General features: G+C 51.1%; 1 protein-coding gene across 2 annotated transcripts in view; it reads left to right on the forward strand.

Moving 5' to 3' along the window:
* TROAP (trophinin associated protein) overlaps window positions 1-20,345 on the forward strand; it is a 530,766-nt gene that overhangs the window by 47,991 nt on the left and 462,430 nt on the right. For both annotated transcript variants that reach the window (XM_069653825.1, XM_069653826.1), the window contains exon 3: window positions 7,769-8,027. In XM_069653825.1, coding sequence (XP_069509926.1) covers window positions 7,769-8,027 — 259 coding nt within the window. The remainder of the gene's footprint in view (window positions 1-7,768; window positions 8,028-20,345) is intronic.

Consider the following 20,345-nt stretch of genomic DNA (forward strand, 5'->3'; position numbering starts at 1 on the left):
GCTATTGTAGGTATACCATGAATGCAATGGCGTGTCTGTTCCCTAATAATAATAATGATGTGTTTACAGCATTTTTTTTTAAATGTGATTTCTATTTTATCATGCTGTGAATAACTAGGATGACAAGTAATCTACCTTGGAAAGATGAATGACTGAGTGTTCTGTTGGGATTTGAGATTGTGATTTGCAGGGTGACCATATTACTCCTACGTCCCTTCCCCTTTCCTCCATACTTATGGGACAACTCTCCGTCCTGTGGGACGGGACCGGAGGACTTTGTAAAAAGCACCCACATTTTTTTCAAAAATGTGTCCCTCCTCTCTTCCTGCGCAGGGCCCGGCACGCGGGCGTAACCCCGCCCACCTTGGCTTCGCATCGCCCATCAGTGCTTTTCTCCGCACGATCGGGCCGGACGCACTTGCATCCTCGGAAGATTTTCTTCCCTTTTTTCCCCTCTCTGGCTCTCGCTAGCGTTAGTTTACTGGTCTATCTATGTCTTTTAAACTAGATTTTTCCAGACTGTTCATCGTGTCACCGTCGCTTCGCGAGGGGCGGATCCCCATCCTCTTTGGAGTGTTTGGGTCCGGAACACCGTTGGGACTCCTGTTTTTACTGTGACTCCCTTTCGGTCCGGGCACTTCAACGTCGGTTGGAGCGGTGGGAGGAGGTGTTCGGAAAGACCCCTCCTTCGCATTTTCAGGCGTCCTATCGATGAGAAGAAAAAACGCCCGGTGAGTTCTTTACTTTTCAGAGCACCCCGGCCGGGGGATACCTTTCCGGGTTCCTCTCGAGCCGGGAGGGGCGTTGATCGCTCTGTTACCGGGGTTCGCCCTGGGGTGCCTGTCGGGCCTAATAATTCTACCAGAGTTTTCTCCGAGGGTTTCTGTAAGAGGCCTGTGCCCACCGGAGTACGCTCCGAGGCCCCTCCTGTGGGGGCTGTTTGTAGACCCAGTTCTACTGAGTTGTGGGGTACCGGAGCTTGCTCTGAGGCCGCTCTTTCGGCTTCCCTCAAAAACAAAACCGGGGTGCGCCCCGAGGTCTTGGCTGGGCTTGAAGTTACCGAACAGATGTTCGAGGCCCGTGCCGAAAAGGCTTCTACCAGGCCTAGGTTCGAGGTCCCTCGTACATAGGTTAAGGATACCAACAGTTATGAGGGGCCGGGCAAGGCCCTGTCGGTGACAGTGCACCGTTCCCGCTCTTGTGGTGACACCAGATCTGTTGAGGGGGCAAAGAAGAAAGTTTCTTCTTTTACCGGCAGTGCCGAGGCCCTTCCTTCGAAGGCTCAGTTGGTGGTTGGTATGTCGCAGAAACATTCCAGGCCTCATAGTACCGGCTCTGCCGAGGTTCCTTACGTTAAGGCTAAAATTAAGACCGCTGATCCATCGACGGGGACCCCTGCCTCACTTCCTCACGTCCAGATGAGGACAAAATGGCGTCTGTTCCTGCCACAACCACGGCGGCCATTTTAGGTACTACCCCTACAACTACGCCAACGGCCCCTGGTGTAGGGTTCGGTCCTTCGGGTGAACCTAAGGTCACTTGTGCGCATCCTTACCGGCCGGTTTATGATTGTAACGCCCGGATGCCTCTTCCGCACAATGTTTCGTTGCCCGCGGGGGTGACTCCCTTGATTTATGTGGATTCGTCGGTGGAGGGGCCGGTGTGGCACCCTTCTCCGTTAAGTCCCTGGATTTGTCCACCTCATGAGAGGCCTCCTCAGGTTCCGAAAAAATCTCCCGAGGACGCTTTTTTTCAGTAAATTTCAAACGCTTATGTGCACTGACCCAATGAGGGAATATTTCAAAGGGCTTTTCAAGGAGATATGTCCACCTGCGCCTCCGGCTCCACCCGTTCCGACAGTGGTTCCGCCGGTGCCACCATTGTCCCCAGTGGACAAGGCAGTGTCTGACACAGCTCAGCAGCATCCTGACCTGTCAGATGACCCTCAAGGCGATCAGGACAACGAGGACCTTCCCCGCTCTATCGGAGCTTTCCATGACCGGGTGCTGGACATGATGAGTTTCTTAGATGTTCTGGTGCCTGAGGCACCTGCTCCGCAGGAGGGTGTACTTTCTGGGGCATTCCCCTTGTCTCCTTTGGAGCGTACCGGCCTGTTCTTACAGAAGGACGTTCTGGCCGAGGTCTGTGGAGTTTGGGAAAAGCCACACTCGGGACATTTTGTCAATAAAAAGATTGATGCGGGGTACAGGCTGCATTCTTCGGAAGAAGTGGCCTTGTCGTCTTGTCTGCCTCCCTCCTCCACAGTGGTGGCTGCGGCTACATTGCAATCCAGGCCTGCATCCTCCTCCTCAGCGAAGGCTAATCAGGCCTTGGGAAAGGAGGACAAGCTCCTGGACTCTCTAGGGAGGAAAATCTTTGCCAATTCGGCCTTACAGCTCAGGCAGGCCAATGAAGAATTGATTTTGGCGGGAGCTAACATGCAGATGTGGAGAGCTCTATCGGAGTTTGAGGAGCACATTCCGGTCGAGAAGTTGGAGGATTTCAGAGGAGGCCTTTCCGATGCCAGGGTCTTGGCCCAGGATCTCCTGGAGGCTGCGGCTCATCACATAGACACCTCGGCTCGGGGTCTGATGCTTGGGGGTTGATGCCTCGCGGCAAGCGTGGCTGCATGGCACTAAGTTCTCAAAGGAGGTGCAAGACAAGGTTCTGGACCTTCCCTTTGATGGTAAGGAGCTTTTTCACTCTTCTACAGATGTAGAGCTCACCAAAACCAATGACCGCACTCAGACGGCTAAATCATTGTCTGTTCTGGTTAAAGCTCCTTTCAAGGCTCAAAGGCCGTTGTCGCAAGGTCGACCTTCCTCTGGTTTTAGGGGCTTCCTCGACCGCAAATCTCGCAGAGTGGATACTCCTGCGGGGAAAAACCGCCGTAGACCATAGCGTACGCGGTATTTCTCCCTCTCCTCAGCCTCCTCATCAGGTTCAGGTGGCACTGCCACCGATAAACCTGCCAAATGAGGGTTTTCCACGCTCGCACGAGACCCTGGTGGGAGGAAGCATTGTGTCTCATTGGGAGGCGTGGCAGGCCATCACAGAAGACAGATGGGTCTTGTCAGTCGCTCGAGCGGGCTTCCGCTTACCTTTACCCCCTCCCCCACCCCTTAACCCTCCTTTTCAGCTGTCGGGCACACCCTCCCTCAAGGCCGAGGTTCAGAAACTTCTGCACCTTAGAGCTGTGGAACCCGTTTCCCTTGGGGAGCGAGGGGAGGGCTTCTACTACCGGCTGTTTACGGTGCCCAAACCCAACCAGGCTGGCCTGCGCACCATCCTAGACCTTTCCCAGTTCAATCTTTTCCTACCCCAAGAGAAATTCAAGATGATCACGCCCGGCCAGATTCGCTCCTCTTTGCAGACGGGCGATTGGCTCAGCGTGGTGGATCTTCAGGATGCGTGCATGCATATCCTGATTTGGAATCCACACAGGAGATACCTCTGCTTCTCTTTGGGAGAGGAGCACTTCCAGTTTCGGGTGCTTCCTTTTGGCCTCAGTTCGGCGCCGCGTGTCTTCACGAAGATGTCAGTGATTGCGGCCTATCTTCGTCTCCAGGGTATCCCATGTGTATCCCTATTTGGACGACGGCTCCTACGCAGCCCTTGTCCGTTGGCAGCAGCGGGCAACCTCCAGTCTCTCCTTCAGCTCCTGTTCCATCTTGGGCTGTCGGTGAACTGGCGGAAATCCTCCATGACGGTCTCACAGGACCTGACTTTCCTGGGTTTTCGTTGGAACACGATAGTGTGTATCTGACCGGGGACAGAATGGCGGATCTGTTGGCCACGTGTCAGACATTTGCGCAGTCAGAGAGCATGTCGGCCTGGTGGTTCCAGAGGCTTGTGGGCCTCATGGCCTCGTGTGTACTGGCTCTTCCTCTTGCTCATCTCAAAATGAGACGGACCCAGATGGCTCTTCGGAGTTCCTGGCGTCAGGCTGTGGACCCGGATTCCAAGCAGATAATGATTCCATGAGAGTGGACCTGGACTAGTGGTCATCTCTCAGCAACCTGTCAGTGGGCGCGGGGTTCCAGGACCCAGCCCCCATGTTAACGATCACGACAGACTCCTCCCTTTTCGGGGGGGGTGCGACGTTAGATCTTCTTCAGGTCTCGGACCTCTGGTCTCCTTAGGACAAGCTGCTGCACATAAATCATTTGGAGCTTCTGGCGTTTTTCTTTTTTTCTGGCGCTCAAGGCGTTCAGACCTCTCATTGTCAACAAGGTGGTCCGCATAAGAACAGACAATGCAGTGTCAATGTATTACATAAGCAAGGAGGAACGAAGTCTCCCCTTCTCGTGGACCTGTCCATCCAGATTTGGGAGTGGGCCGTCCTTCATGGGGTCTGGCTGCTTGCAGTGCACATCCCAGGCTGGCTGAATGTCACTGCGGATGCCCTCAGCCGGCGGAGAGTGGTCAGCTACGAGTGGGAGTTGAAAGCAGGGATCCTCTTGTGGATTTTCTCGCGTTGGGGCATACCGGAGGTGGACCTCTTCGCCACGGCGGTAAACAAGAAGCTTCCTCAGTACGCCTCCAGAGGGGGGCTGGGAGCCTCCTCTCTGGGGGGACGCACTCGAGATTCCATGGCACAACATGAGAGCTTACGCCTTCCCGCCTCTTCCCCTAGTTCATCGAGCAATTTGGAAGTTGAAGAGCTCTGTCAACTGTTCTCTTCTACTGATAGCTCCATGGTGGCCGGCCAGGTTTTGGTTCTCAAACACCTGTCAATGTGTCCGCCGATCAGGTTACCAGTAACTCCCGATCTTCTTCACCAAGGGGAACAGCAGATGTGGCACCCATCCCCACAATCGCTCAACTTGTCGGCATGGTGCCTGAGTTCACGTCCCTAGAGCATTCCGGTTTGTCTGCGGATAACATGCGCATTATCCAGGCAGCCAGGAAACCCTCGACCAGATCCCAATACAAGAGTAAATGGCTCAGGTTCTGTCATTGGTGTTTGGAGAAAGAATTGGACCCGAGGCTGGCAACGATTGACGCGGTGCTGTCCTTCGTATCCTCCCTAGCAGAGTCAGGGGTTCATGTTCTGTCTTGCAGGACTTATCTCTCAGCGATTTCCGCTTACCTCTCTACAGACCGGTGTTCTTATTCTCTAACCCGGTGGTGATGAGACATTTTCTGGCTTGACACGCATCTACCCTCCTGTTCATAGTCTGCACCAGTCTTGGGACCAAAATGTAGTCCTGACGGCGCTGTGCCATAAACCTTTTGAGCCAATGGCTACAGTTGACCTCAAGTACGTGTCCTGGAAAGTGTCCTTTCTGGTAGCCGTTACGTCAGCGAGGAGAGTGAGTGAGCTCCAGGCATTGTCAGTGGAACATCCTTTCTTGGTCTTTCACAAGGACAAGGTAGTCCTTCGGACGAACCCAGCTTTCCTACCAAAGGTAGTGACTGAATTCCATCTGAATCAGTCGATTTCCCTTCCGGTCTTTTTTCTGAACCCTGCCTCGGAGGCGGAAAGGGTTCTACAATGCCTGGATGTCCGAAGAGCTCTTAAGTTCTACCTGGACAGGGCTTCCGAGCTTCGGAGCTCTTCCCAACTGTTTGTGACCTTCGGTAAACCTCAGGGAAGGCTGGCGTCTAAGGCATCCATTTCCAGATGGATTGGTGCCTGTATCACAGAATCTTTCACCGTCCAAAGGCTGAAACCTCCTAAAGGTATCCATGCACACCAGGTGCGAGGCAAGGCAGCTGCGGTTGCTTTTCAGAAGTATGTGCCTTGGGAGTCCATCGCTAAAGCGGCTACTTGGGCCTCCCCATCTGCTTTCTATAAGCATTACTGCCTCGATATAAGCTCTAGAGCTGACGCTCAGTTCGGCCAGGCTGTGCTGAAGAACCTTTTTCAGTAAGGGGTATTTCCATCCACCCATAGTTCCTGTAAGGAGTGCTTGGGAATCTCCCATAAGTAGTGAGGAAAGGGGACGGGACATGGGAGTATTACCAGGTTACTCACCGTAGTGACCACCTTACTCATAGTCCCCTTTCCTCCATACGCCTTCCCGCCGTCCCCTCTAATAAGGTTCCTCTGTTATTGCTAATGGGTCTTGACCCTGTGATAGAAAAGGACTGATGGGCGGAGCCAAGGTGGGCGGGGTTACGGCCGCGTGCCAGGCCCCACGCAGGAAAGAGAGGAGGGACAAATTTAGGAAAAAAAATGTTGATGCTTTTTACAAAGTGCTCCGGTCCGTCCCACAGGACGGAGAGATGTCCCATAAGTATGGAGGAAAGGGGACTATGGACTAGGAGTAAGGTGGTCACTACGGTGAGTAACCTGGTAAATCTCAAGCATCGTGCCACAAACTCACTGAGCTATCTGACTGCTTTATTTGCAGACACTGCAGTGTTCTTATGGAACGGCCATATGCATCGAAGTTTGTTGTTGTGTAAATCTTGCTGATATGTTTTTGTGTGAAGGCCACATGCATTGTTGTGTGTTTTTGGGGGGAGAAAGCATACATTGCAGTGTGTTGATTAAGGGGGGGGGAATAAGCTGTACACATTGAAATTTGTTGTAAAATGCTGCATATGTTTCAATGTCATTTAGTTGTAAAATAGCCAAATATATTGGATCATGTTGGTGTGGAAAGACTGCATATGCTGCACTTTGTGTTGTGGAAACGCTGCATGCAATGTGTTTTGGTTTCGGTTCAACGGTTGACTTTGTCAAAGGGCGTTATACCATTATGAAATTTGCAAATTTTGTTATTTCCGGATCTCTTGCTCTATCAACACTCTGTGCTGAGCATATGATAATGGTGCTCAGTGTAAAGAAGTCTATAAAACCTCTGATCTGTGTTTTTCAATTTGTGTGTGAAAAAGTGGCATTTTGTCATGTTTTGGTACATGTTTGTAAAAATAACTATTCAGCTCTGGCTGAATACTTAGGCCAACTATTCGGTATTCGGCCAAAAAGTTATACTTGATTTGTGAATTATCACCTCTGCCTTAGTGTATATAATGCATTTTCTTTTTAAATGTCTTTTTACATATAACTCATACGTGTTAGTGTTACCTTGGACTAAGGGTATGTATGCTAGATTTCTTTGTACCTCACTACAGCCCTCCTTCCGTAGAATGAGCCTGGCGTTCGCCATTCTACCAAACCTTGGTGTGTTTCAGGCATAAACTAACTGTTCACCTAAGCTGGGCTTTCCCAAGTTCTGTCACAGACAACAACTTGTGTTAAACTCCCTAACGGAGTAAAGTAGAATTTTACAGTTACTAATTATTTTCAAAGCACCATCAATTGAGCATAATTCTTTTGCCACCTCACTCCTGTCAACCTCCAGTTTCATCGAATGGCTAAGAAATGCATTGGAATCTAACAGTTTCTACTTGCATACTTCCTGTTATGGTGAGTCCTTGACACACAGACACCCTTTACTGACTTGTAATAGCATCATCCTTTGCTCTCTGCCTGCTTTTCCCACATTTCCCTGGATCTATGATCCACACTCCGGTTCCTGCTGCTGTTTTTCAGTAGGCTTTCTTTTCCTATGCCTGTACCAATTTTTAATATAGAATCTATTTTGCCATCTTGTGCACACTGCTAATTTGAGCCTCTTACACAGAATTGTGCAGTCTCTCACCTGGCACTATATAGCACCACGACTTGGAGAAAGTTGCCACTCCCAAAGTTTTTCCGTGTATTGTAACGGGAAGCGGTGTCCAGGCTGTTGGAGCTCAGACACTGTAAACTTCAGGTTAGGATGTGATGGTGTGCCATTTATTTTTTCTGCAGGGAAAAGCTGTAAGTAAGAAGGCCTGCACGCGACCCTGTCCCTTCAGTCTGACCGAGAAGGGAGGGCGCATCCAAATCTTGCCTGCAGAAGATCTAGTGAACAATTATTCATGGGATGGTTGTACAGAGGACTTAACAACTAAACCACCCCCTACAGCAAGGCACCAGGCGTCTGGTGCAGAACCACTTGAGGAAATGCACCCTGGCCAGAGACATGCAAGCAACATAAATTCAGTCAAGGAGCTTGCATCTGCGAATGGTAAGTGGGAGGTCTTGTAGGATGGTATGGACTCACGGAGCCCTGACTGTTTAGTGCTGGTGTCTGTATCACTCCTAGTTTCCTAATCTTCATCACAATGTGCTTCGAGTTGGTATTTGATTACTTCGAATGCACATATTAATGCATGAACCAGTTTTTGTGTAACTTGTGGGGTGGGGGTGGGAATCTTACAAACTGTGATTGCATGTTTACTTAAGTATATCTGCGCTTTACCCCGTACGTTCTCTGGGATATCTTTGTGGGAATGAGTATTTGGGAGTGTAGCTCTGCACACAGTGTTTCTGTACTTTCGTTTCATCCCTAGCACAAGCTTTTGTTGGATGGTTTAAATTGTAACAATGTGTCATTTAAAGCTAAAAGCCACAAATGCATGGTACCACCTAGTGGCCATCACTGGAATTTCACCTCCCCATCGGAGCAATGCGGCATCACAGCAGGTATGCAAATTAGCTGGTAAGCTTGCCTTTTGCCCCATAGGCAGAAATTGCCTTTGTCTTATAGAGCAGTGCTGTTTTATACATACTTTTTTACCAACCCAATACTGACTTTGCTCAAGGTTGCAGCAAACAACCATGGAAGTTTCACACACTTTGCGATGTCTGTGCCCTGGGGGGGGGGGGCGGCTTTGGATATCCTTGATATTTCGAGCATTAGGGCAGGTTTACCATTCACCATGAATATTATCGTGGAGTTGAGAAAAGCAAGATGGAAAAACCCTTCTACCTGTAACATGTAGTGCATTGCATGTGAAAATCGTTTTTTTTTCATTAAAAAGCAGTGGAGCTGAATGGAGATGTGCTTGTTTAAATCTCCTTGCTGTGCTTCTATGGATGTGGCACTCTGACCTGCCCGTAAGGTGGGATGTAAGAATATTTCAGTGGACAAATTCCATGGGCGTGCACCAACTCTGGTCTTTGCCCTATTTTGGGAAGTGGGGCAGTAAATGTATACATCTGTCGGAACATCAAATGTAATATTATTTTAATTTTGGAAGAGTAGCCTCCTGGTCATTTGTCTTGATTAAAAAATGAAGTATTTTCATCTAATACATGGTACACAAGTTAAACTACTCTGCTCCCTCTTCTGCAGGTCTGTAGCTGCTTCTTATTAATGTTGGAAGTATGTAGAGTGGCAGGTGGACGCATTTTCCGTAACTCCTGACTGCCGTCATACTGCAACAGCAGGAGAATGGCCCTGTGTGAGACCTAATTTAGTGTATGAGAGACGGTATGCACTCAGACAACCGTATGGATTGTACTCTTGCACTGAGTGGAAGGGTGCCATATGGAACGAGTCGGCATGCACCATTGGACATCATGGAGCGCTGAGTGAAATGGAGACGATGTACAAAACCATGCTGAAACAAATACTTGGTGACTATGTAACTGAATCAAGGAAGTAATACTGAAGACAAAGTAACTTGCTGACCAATAACTGTAAACACACACTAACGTAAGGTAGAAAAGATGCAAAGAAGCTTGCTATAGAGGAATATATAAAGTTGCAAGGGTGACCATAGTTGGAAAATGGACGATGGTTTGTGTACATATACAGTTCAACTACCTCAGAAGCCGATCAGGGTAGACGCTGGAAGAACAGCTTTGTGTACAAAACACAGGGAGTCAATGTTGGCTTGGGATCAAGGATGCTATTTTTAAGGAATAGCTGCAAAGCACAAAGAGGGGCAGACGGATAAGCCATGATGGGACATTCTTATCTTAAATTAAAGGAGAAAAACTTTTGCAAGAGCCAAGTATTAGACGATTAAAAGTGTATACAGGGAAGAGTGAGCAAGTCTCTAGATGCGAAGAGGAGCAATGACACCTAGTATAATTAAATCAAGTAGCAGTAAATCAGAGGCTGACAGGGACACATTCGTCGTCTCTTCACATGTGACTCAAAAGTCGAAACCAGGGCTATTCATTAAGCCTCGGATGAAGATGGTGATGTGCTTTTACTTGCCTGTTCTAGAACAGGCTACAAGTCAACTACAGACGGGAAACATTGGCTCATGCCCTGTCTGATGAGAGATGATGGACTAATTGGAAAAGTAGAAAAGTAGGGAGTGATCTGATGTAATCCAATCACCTGGGTTTCTGTTTCCATACTTGCTGCTAGCTGAGCCGAAAGGCCAAGGTTGGGTAGGAATGCCAATGAATCAGTAGGTCTATGGGGCAACCTGCTATACAATGTTGCATAGACCAATCCATATAATCAGTATTGTACGTATTTACAGATAGTTCGAGGGTGGTTTTACAGATCAGAGACAGCCAATGAAGTATTAACCCATATATATTCTATAAGTAGATATGGTCCCCTAACCAATCCCTCCCGCTAATAAGTTTTATGGTTTGCCATGTAGTTTGTATGTGTATGTGTGTGTGTGTGTGTTTGTGCATGCGCACATGCATATCAGTCTGTTTGCCAGTTGACCCGGATTTATTAAACTGATACAGTAGTACGTTGCCCTGTTCCTTGAGTTTGTCCGGTTATTTGGTCAGATCTTTATTGGTAATTCCATCTAGCACAGGAGAAGCTTCAAGATGCTAGCGCACATGGTGGTAGTTGTGCGGATGGTTGAGTTCTAGTCGACCTAGACTCAGATCCCTAGACTTTAGGCTGCTCCCGCCATTATCCAGAAGACCGCAGAGCTTCCTATGGAAAACGGCACGTAACCATACACGTGTAAAAAATACGGTTGGCAGGTCCCCCCCTTTGACGAAATACCTGTCTGATCCCCGCAGGGGCCTCGTGGATGGAAGGGAAACTGGTCCGTTGAGGAAGAGTCGATGCTGGGGGACTCGGGCTAAGCTACAGATATAAGTAGAACATTGAAAATTGCAAAAATAGGGGGAGGGATTGTGTTTTAAATGATGTATAAAAGTAACAGTATTCTTTGGGGATTATAAAGAGAAGTAGATGCCTTGATTTCCGGTTCCAAGGGGACTGCAGGATATGCACTAAAAAGACTCCAAATAGGGGTGTTAAGAATTCCTGAGGCAAAGCCAACAAGAAGAGTGCGTAACGAGATCCAAAATGGGGCAAAAATGAGATACATTTACAAAAGAGAGTAAAGGAAGGCGTATGCAGGGGAAATTTTGTTAGTGCACATGTGTGGGGTTATAATTGTTAGTATAAAGCTTTTGTTGTGTTTAAACTAGTAGATATAAAACTATAGTAAAATAAAAGGAAGATCTTTTGATTTAGAGATTGATAACCATCAGATGGATAAAAATCAACAAATGAAGACTCTTAAAATATCAATGATAGATCTAGATAAAAATTGATAGAAAGTGTAAACGAAGGAACAAAAAACATTGTTGTCTAGAGTTTTAAAAGTGGATACAATATTTTGATTTTCGGATAATCGAGCAGCAATTGATGGTGCTTGCGCAAATGGTTCAGTGTGGTATATTTGATAACATAAAGAGAAGACTAAAACATCGGGTAAGTACAAACAGTTGATTGACTTGTCATCATGGGGAGATACTCCTCTTCTACACTTATGCAGGATATTGCCAAGATACACAGCTAAGATGAGGAAATCTCATTCATAATGGGTCTAAGGCACGATTTAAAAGACTCTTCATGCCGTGGCCTCAAGAGGGTTTGTTGTCAAACTGTACTGCGACATATAACCACGTACTTGCATGCTACATATAAGGGAAAGAAGTTGCAGAAAAGGTTGGCTGTTTTAGAGCTATGGAAGATGTGCCAGAGTGAGAAAGGAGATCCAGTGGAGGAGGAGTGGATTATTATTCAGCATAAAGGGGAGGATAAAACGCCTTTTGTCTCCTCTTCCCCCCTCCTGAAAACATGAGCGTAGATATAGAGAATGGTTTGCATCCTTTAAAGGAATTGAAAGCAGCGTCTGGGTACGTTAATCTGCCATATGATCCACCTGCTTATAACCGTAAGGACAATGCGGAAGAGTGCTGAAGTAGAGAACGCAAATATATCTCGACATGCAGTGAAAGTAATCTGCGTGATGGGAGGAAGGACAGTTGAGATAAACAGATGGAGATGGAGGAAGAAGCAGAAGGAAATAAAGGCCAAAGCTAAGGGAATAACAATAGTACAGAATAAATGGATAGGACAGATTACTCCAGCTGGATGATGAGGGCATTTATGGGTTTTGAGAAAGAGAAGAGCGGAGAAAAGGAAGGAGAGCATCTGAAGAAGAAAAAGGAGAATGCAAGGGAAGAACAAAGAAGGTACAAGGAAAGAAAAGGAGAGCCTAGAAGAGACGAGAGGAGGTAGGGCAAAGAATGCAAGAACGTAGGTTGAAAAGATGAAGGGAAGATGAATTAAGGGAGAAGAGGGGAAGAAATTAACAAAAGTACAGGGACTAAAAGATGACAAGATAGATTATCTGTCATAGAAGCCTAATGCTGATCGAAGCAGAATGACTTGAGAAAGAGGCAATATCAACAACCCCGCAGGGAGCTGCAAGGGGTACCAAGAATACCATCATGGGCTGATGTGTGAGACACGGAAGGCGTAGAGAAAACACTTGAGGTGGGGGGGAGATTTATATAGGCAAATGAGGGATAAAGAAGGGTATAAAACCCAAGAGAACATAGGATCTCTATCAAGGGAATCTGGAGGTAGGTCAGATAAATCTTAACAGATGAGCATAGAACGCTGTCTTTAAGCATACTAGATTATGATGGGGAAAAGTATAACGATGAAGAGGGAAGAAAACGAAAGAGTGTGAAGGGAGAGTGGATGCAGATTTTAAAAGAATGGAGTAGAAAAAGGGGTAAAATTGACATATTTAGAAGACCCCTCCACCCCCCCCAAAGAAAGAATACCAGAATCGACGCCATACACTGAGGGACCGCAAGCACACTCGCGCGGTGCACGGGATGTATCCCTGCCTTATGCAAGCATAGTAAGTGCACTACCAGGACGGAGACAAACTGGCGAGTCTAGCCCTGTCTGGAAAACAAGAAGCCTAGGCAGGTATGATTTAATGCACAAAGATTTTCACTATGCCCATTATTGGAGAAAGTGGGGAGGATGACCACAATATATACCATGGAAACAATTGGATGAAGACAATTTATGAGCTAGAGAGAAAGACATCAGGCATGATGTTAGCCATAGGTGATTTAAAAGGCTTGCTAGCAGCTATCATAGGGGAGAGAGATGACGACATTTGGAAACCAGCAGGATGCGCAGGTGTGTCTGCACAAAACACGATACACGATGGAACGCCATTTAATAATTGCAGACGTATGGTGGGCGCTCAGTGCAATACCTCCAATACATCAGACATGGGTGCGATTATGGCTAGGAAAATGGGGGTGGATGAAGACCCTGTTACTTGTATTCAGGGAAATGGTGCTTTGAGACGTGTGAACAGTGGGATGAAACGGTAGCATTATTTCCCCACATGTTGTGCAAGGGATTGCCTGAGCCAGTGCAATGGCAATTGAAGAAACTGGTGGGAATGGAAGCAAAGCCATGGCCAGAAATACAATTGATGATTGTGCTTCACTGCCGATTTATATGCAGGATAAGAATAGGAAGAAAGCCGAGAATAGGAAGCAAAGTTAGTCCAGGAGAAGTTGTCAAAAATAGCCGTCGAGGGAGCGGTATTGACAAGTAATGTAGGTGGGGGTGATGCAGGAGTTCAATCAGTGCACCAAAATAACATAGGTTATCGCACAGATCAGAGTGGGTAACATTTTTGGCCAAGAGGAAATGGGCAGAGAGGACGACGACAAGGTGGATTTCAAAATCCTCTGAGAAAAGGAGGATTTAGTGGCAGACAACCGCAACAGTGTTGGAATTGTGGAAGAGTAGGACACAGCTAGAACATGTAGAAACAGAGGAGGTATGCAGCAAAATCGGCAAGCTCGAAGAGGGAGGAATTGGCTATGCTCCGCAATATAATACAGACCTACAGGAATATTTTGCCCAAGATCACAAGCAGGTTCAGACTAATGCGGTGAACTGCAGCAAACGGAATTACAAATGCAATCACCACAAGGGCAATTGCAGCAAGTACCCATGCAAGCAGAATGGGTACAAACACATCAAGCACATACACAGCAGGCTATGTTACCACTATGGAATAGGACTACAGGAGTTCATCAAGCACCTGCACCCAAATTGGGGCGTGTGACTTGTAGGAGGAAATCCTTTCACAGGTGCAGGGAGGAATTTATATCCACAATAGGGCAACCCCACAGAGTGACCTGATGTGTTCAGTACGATCGTTGACACCAAACCCCCAAGAGGAGCCAAGTGTCAAGGTGATGATAGGAGGCAAGACATTTTTATTTCTTGTAGACACCAGAGCGACTTGTTCCGGAGTGAAGGAGGGAGGAAGGGAGGACTTGGGAAGAGTGTATGGCCAGTCCAGTGCCTGCTCTGAGATACCAAGTGCGTCATGGAGCCCTCGTATGAGGATGGAGTGGTTGACTGTGTGAAATGCAGAGGAGGGATCAAGAAGGATGAGGACGGTAGGGGAGTTGGAATCTAGGGATGTGAGCAGTTCTTCACGGGTATTCAGAAGAGCAGTTTCCGTGCCTCTGGATGCTCGAGATCCAGATTGATGGTCGTGGAGACTGCCAACAAGTTCAGTGTGAGTTGAATTGGGACAGGGCCAATTGCTCCAGCAGTTTCATGAAGAAAGGCAGATTATCCACCTGGAGTTAGAAGCAGCAGTGGTTAGAGAGGAAAGGGTGGTTCTTCATGGGACAGATGAGGGAAGATGATGGAAAACAGTGATAGCCTTCGGTGAAGGATAGAGTTTGATAGAAAAGGAGGAGTTTATGGATGAGCACTTCGATGATTTTGTATTTTTCATAAGTCTCAATTCTCCAGCATGGGGTCTGGCATGGATTCACATGCTCATGAATATTCCCCGTCGTCAGGCTGGGAATCCTCGGTAAAGAAAAAACCAGTATCAGTTTCGTTTCTGATCTGTCTTTCGTAGTAATAACCAATCACTGGTCTCTGCGTCATACTGACCACAGCCAATGACTGCCCTCTACCTAAGCACCGCCTCTGGCAGCCATCTTCAGATTTTTACCGCACGTTCATGTGTTGGGATCCTCGTGCTATTGCTCTCGAGCGTTAGTGCTATTTTTTCGCGCTTTTTCACAAAAACTTCGATTCCTTCGGTCAAAAGAGCCTCAAGCTCCACCGATCCTACATCCGATCAACGGGGACCCGTGTCGGATTCATCTGTGCCCCTCAAGGGTGAAGATTTCGTCGAGCTACACTTCGGAGGACTCCAGAAGCTTCTCAGGCCCGGTCTCGGAGATGGCCCAGGAGAAGGGAAGCTCGACGCCCGGAAAGCTGTTCAGGGCCTGCCCTGGATGCCAGCTGCAGAACGTCTTCAAGGAGGACGAACACTCTTTCTGCCTTTACTGCCTTCATGGGGACAAGACGCACGTGGAGAAGGACTGTGCGTTTTGCGGCAACATGTCGGAACGGACCATGAAGGACCGCCATCAACGTCTCGCCAGCTGGCTGGAGGGTAAGAGCCCGTCTGGCGAGAAGAAGAAGAAATCTGAGCGGTCTTCTAAGACCTTTGAGGGCGCCCCGGCGACGGGGGCCCAACATAAGGCCAAGCACCGCGAGTCCGCTGGCACCGGGAGCGCCGAACGGTCGGGCTCTACGGGCGCCAGGCAGGGCGCACCCTCCCCGGCACCATCAACCACGAGCCAACGCTCTGGGTCGGGTAAGAGGAAGGCCGAGCACCCGGCGAAGCTCCTGGAGAGACCCCGGTCGAGCTCTAAGGCAGAGGAGGAGCGTGGCAGTGCCCCCTCCCTCAAGGATAAGGCGGTGAGCGCACCTAAGGTGGTGAAGGCCTTGATCCATTCAACCAAGCCCTCTATCGAAACGGTCGCGGCGGCCCTGGCCCAGCCTGTGGAGGCTGCACCAGTGGTGGCGGCCTCAGGGCCCAGAATCTCCCTGCCTCCTCGGAGGGAGTCTTCTTTCGTGCCCATCGATAGGACCCCCGTGAAACCCTCCGTGGGGAAGAAGGGGGGGCAGGGCGTCGTCGTAGATTCGGCCTCAACCTCAGAAGAGGAACTGATCGAGGTCTTAAGCCACGGCCTAGGCGTGGAACAAGACCAGCCCGTCGGAATGGGCCCCGACGCAGGTGACGACGTCGAGGATACCGACGGGGCCCCTGCTCGCCCGTCGGATTCCCCTCTGCCAGCGCCGCAAGACAACTCAGTGGCCATTTTGTTGGCTATACAGTCCTTATGCTCCGAGATAAGGACGAGACTACCGTTACCGACGGAGGAACCTCTCCCGTCGGGGGATCCAGAACCGGGACCTTCTGGTGTTCCCCCTACCAAGAAAAGAAGGATTCATCCACCGCCTCCTTTTCAACCGTCGCGCCCCGTCCAGCCCTCCTCCCCGTCCACCCGAGGGGATGATACGGGGACTGACACGGCAGCGACTGGTACGGACGACGAGGCATACGACGAGGATTTTCCGTCGTCGCCTCCCACCAGGGCTTCTCCGCCCGACGAGATTGGATCGTTCCACTCAATGATCGCCAGGGCATCCGAGCTTTTCCAACTCTGCCCTGAGGAGAAGAAAAAGGAAGGCTTCCTTTACCAACGGCGCGAGACCAAGAGGAAGACGGTCCTCGCAGTGCCTCTGTTGGACGACATTTGGGATGAGGGCCTTTCCCTCCTCAAGAACCCTTCCACGACGCCAGCGAAAAGAGACCGGTACGAGAAAAAGTACCGGGTCCCGGACTCGGCCCCCCTATGCCTCCGGGCGCAGCCTACCCCGGACTCCGTCGTCTCCGCGGCAGCCAGGAAGAAAGCGGGGGGGGGTGCGGCCTCCACGTCGACTTCCCCGCCGGACGGCGAGGGAAAGAAATTGGATGCCATGGGACGCAGAGTCATCTCGTCGGCGGCGACGACGATTAAAGCGGCCAACGCCTTGGCTATCGTGGCCCGCTACGACAGGGAACTCTGGTACAAGATAGCTCCCCTGCTGGATTTTCTGCCGGACGACAAGAGGGCGGAGGCCCTTGAGATCCTGCAGGAAGGTGAGGTGGCCTCGGACCACGCCATCACCGTGGCGACGGACATCGCCGACACTGGGTTCCGCCAGATGGGCAACGGCGTTTGCCTTCGACGTCGCGGATGGCTCAAGGCTACGGACTTTCGGCAGGACGTCCAGACCAGGGTCCTGGACATGCCCTTCGACGGGAACAACCTGTTTGGGAAGACAGTGGACGATTCCCTTCAGGCCATCAAGGCGGATACTGAGACGGCCCGGGCCCTTGGAGTACTGCAGCAACGGCGGACGCCCTTTCGGAGCGGCGGAGGCAAGGGCGCCTCCAAAGGTTCCGGCGGCGGTTTCGCTTCCTACCGTCAAGCGGCCCGCTCGTCGTCGCAAGAGGCCTACAGAGGACGAGGCAAGTCTGGCGGACCCCGCCGTCGTCGCCAAGGAGGCCAAGGCGGCAAGGCCGCGTCCAAGCAGGATTGAACCGGCCGTGGGGTCGGGCCCCCACCGAAGCACCCCGGTGGGAGGCCGGCTGGCGGGCTTCGTCAGCGTGTGGGAGTCCATCTCCACCGACCGTTGGGTGCTGGACGCCCTGGCCCGGGGCCACGCGCTCGAGTTTCAAAGAAGGTGCCCGCGCGTCCCCCCCGTGGCCAGGAAAGAACTTCACGTCCCTCAACTTCTCCTGGAGGTAAAGGCGATGCTCAGAAAGGGCGCCATCGAACTCGTCCCAAAGAGGCTTCGGGGCTCCGGAGTCTACTCGCGTTACTTCCTCGTGAAGAAGAAGACGGGAGGATGGCGCCCCATCCTGGACCTGCGACGCCTGAACAAGTTCATCAAGGCGCAGAAGTTCCGGATGGTCACCCTCCAGCACGTCCTGGGTCAGCTGGAGGAAGGAGACTTCCTATCGTCGTTGGATTTGGAGGATGCCTACTTCCACATTCCCATCCTAAAGGGGCACCGAAAATTCCTCAGATTCGTGGTCCAAGGGCGTCATTACCAGTTCAAAGCCCTTCCCTTCGGACTGCGGTCGGCACCCAGGGTTTTCACCAAGTGCCTCGCACCGGTGGCGGCGCAGCTGCGCCGCGAGGGGATTCACGTCTACCCCTACCTGGACGACTGGCTCATCCGCGCCAAGACGAGGGAGCTCGCCGTGGTCCACACGGCAAGGACCGTCCAACTCCTCACGGACCTGGGATTCTCCGTGAACTACGCCAAATCCCACCTGGTGCCCGCGCAAGTCGCACTGTTTCTGGGAGCGAGGCTCGACACAGTGTCCCTTCTGGCCTCCCCGTCGGAGGAGAGGACCAGGACCATCCTGGGCAAGGTGCAACGGATGTTGGTGGCCGACGCGGCCAAGGTGAGGTCCGTCAAGTCCCTCCTCGGGATGATGTCTTCCTGCATCTACCTCATTCCCATGTGCAGGCTCCGGATGCGCCCGTTGCAAGAGTTCCTGGATGCGCGCTGGATCCAGACGACGGGCAGCTTCGAGGAAAGGATCAAGCTCGACGAGAGTTTCCGACGAGCGATACGGTGGTGGGGCACCCGCGCGCATCTGACGGCGGGCATGGACTTCCAGACCCCAGCCCACCAGGTGACTGTGACCACGGATGCCTCCCTAGAAGGGTGGGGAGCGCACACCGAAAATCTGCACGCAAGGGGACTCTGGCTCCCGACGGAGAAGTCCCTGCATATCAACGTCCTGGAGCTCCGTGCAGTGTTTTGGGCCCTCAGGTCCTTCCTTCCGTCCCTCAAGGGCAAGGTGGTGAGGATCTTCACCGACAACACCACCACCATGTTTTACATCAGGAAACAGGGCGGAACCAGGTCCCCAGCGCTGTCCAAGGAGGCGCAGGACCTGTGGCATTGGGCCGTCGCCCAAGGGATTCTTCTGGTGCCGTTTCATCTGGCAGGGATAAAGAACACCATCGCCGACTCACTCAGCAGGGAGCTGCGCTCGTGCCACGAGTGGGAACTACGGCAGGATCTGGTGGATCGCCTCTTCCGACGGTGGGGCACACCCCAGATCGACCTGTTCGCGACGGCGACGAACACCAAGTGCCGGAGGTTCGCCAGCAGGTTTCCCCAGACGAGGAGCATGGGCGATGCTTTCTCGTTCCCCTGGGAGGGCCTGTTCCTCTACGCGTTCCCTCCCTTGCCTCTGCTAATCCGGCTCGTCAACCAGCTCAAGAGGTCACGGTGCAGGATGATCCTCGTCGCACCTGCGTGGCCGAGGCAGATATGGTTCCCGGACCTTCTGGACTTGTCGGCGTCCCCGCCAATCAAGCTGCCGGCGGACGCGGATTTACTCTCCAGGGAAGGAGGCGCCATCCTCCACCACGACCCGAAGTCGCTGAACTGGCAGGCCTGGCTCCTGCAGCGCTAGAGTTTGGAGGATACGACATACCGGCCGATTGCAGAGAGGTTCTTGCAAAGGCCAGGGCGTCCTCGACTCTTAAATGCTACGGACACAAATGGAAGAGGTTTTCTGTCTGGTGCCACGCACAGAAGATTAACCCTCTACGGATTACGGCTCCCCAAGTGCTGCCGTACCTGCTGACGCTGGCCAAAGCTGGTCTGGCACACGCGTCCATCAAGATTCATCTTGCTGCGATCTCCCGATACACCAGAACCACGGGCCGGACGTCCTTGTGGTCTCATCGTCTGGTGAAAGAGTTCATGAAGGGACTGTTCAGATCGTTCCCGCCGGTGAAGGCTCCGGCCCCGGCGTGGGAGCTCAACGTGGTGCTGACCAAACTCATGGGACCTCCGTTCGAGCCTCTGCACTCGGCCCCGTTGAAGTTTCTATCGTGGAAAACAGCCTTTCTCGTGGCCATCACCTCCGCACGACGAGTGGGAGAGATCCAGGCCCTTTCCTGCAAGGCCCCGTACTTGACTTTCCACGACACGAGGGTAGTGCTCAGGACGCACCCCTCCTTCATGCCCAAGGTACCGTCGGACTTTCATCTCAACGAACCCTTGGTGTTACCTGTGTTCTTCCCGTCGCCTTCGTCGCCGGCTGAGAGGACTTTGCACTCGCTGGATGTAGCTAGAGCGCTGAAGTTCTACGTGGACCGCACGAAAGGTTTTCGGAAGACGTCACAACTCTTTGTGAACTTTGGACCTGTCAATCAGGGGAAGGCTCTCTCGAAGGCTTCCATCTCCAGATGGCTCTCCGGCTGTATCATGTACTGTCACCGGTTGGCAAACCGACCGCTGCCTGGCCGTCCGAGAGCCCATTCCACCAGAGCGATCGCAGCTACCACGGCGTTCCTATCTGGTGTGCCCCTGCTGGACATATGCAGGGCT

Source organism: Ambystoma mexicanum, chromosome 3q, assembly GCF_040938575.1.
Source record: "Ambystoma mexicanum isolate Mex_15411 chromosome 3q, UKY_AmexF1_1, whole genome shotgun sequence".
In the NCBI taxonomy this organism is placed as follows: Eukaryota; Metazoa; Chordata; class Amphibia; order Caudata; family Ambystomatidae; genus Ambystoma; species Ambystoma mexicanum.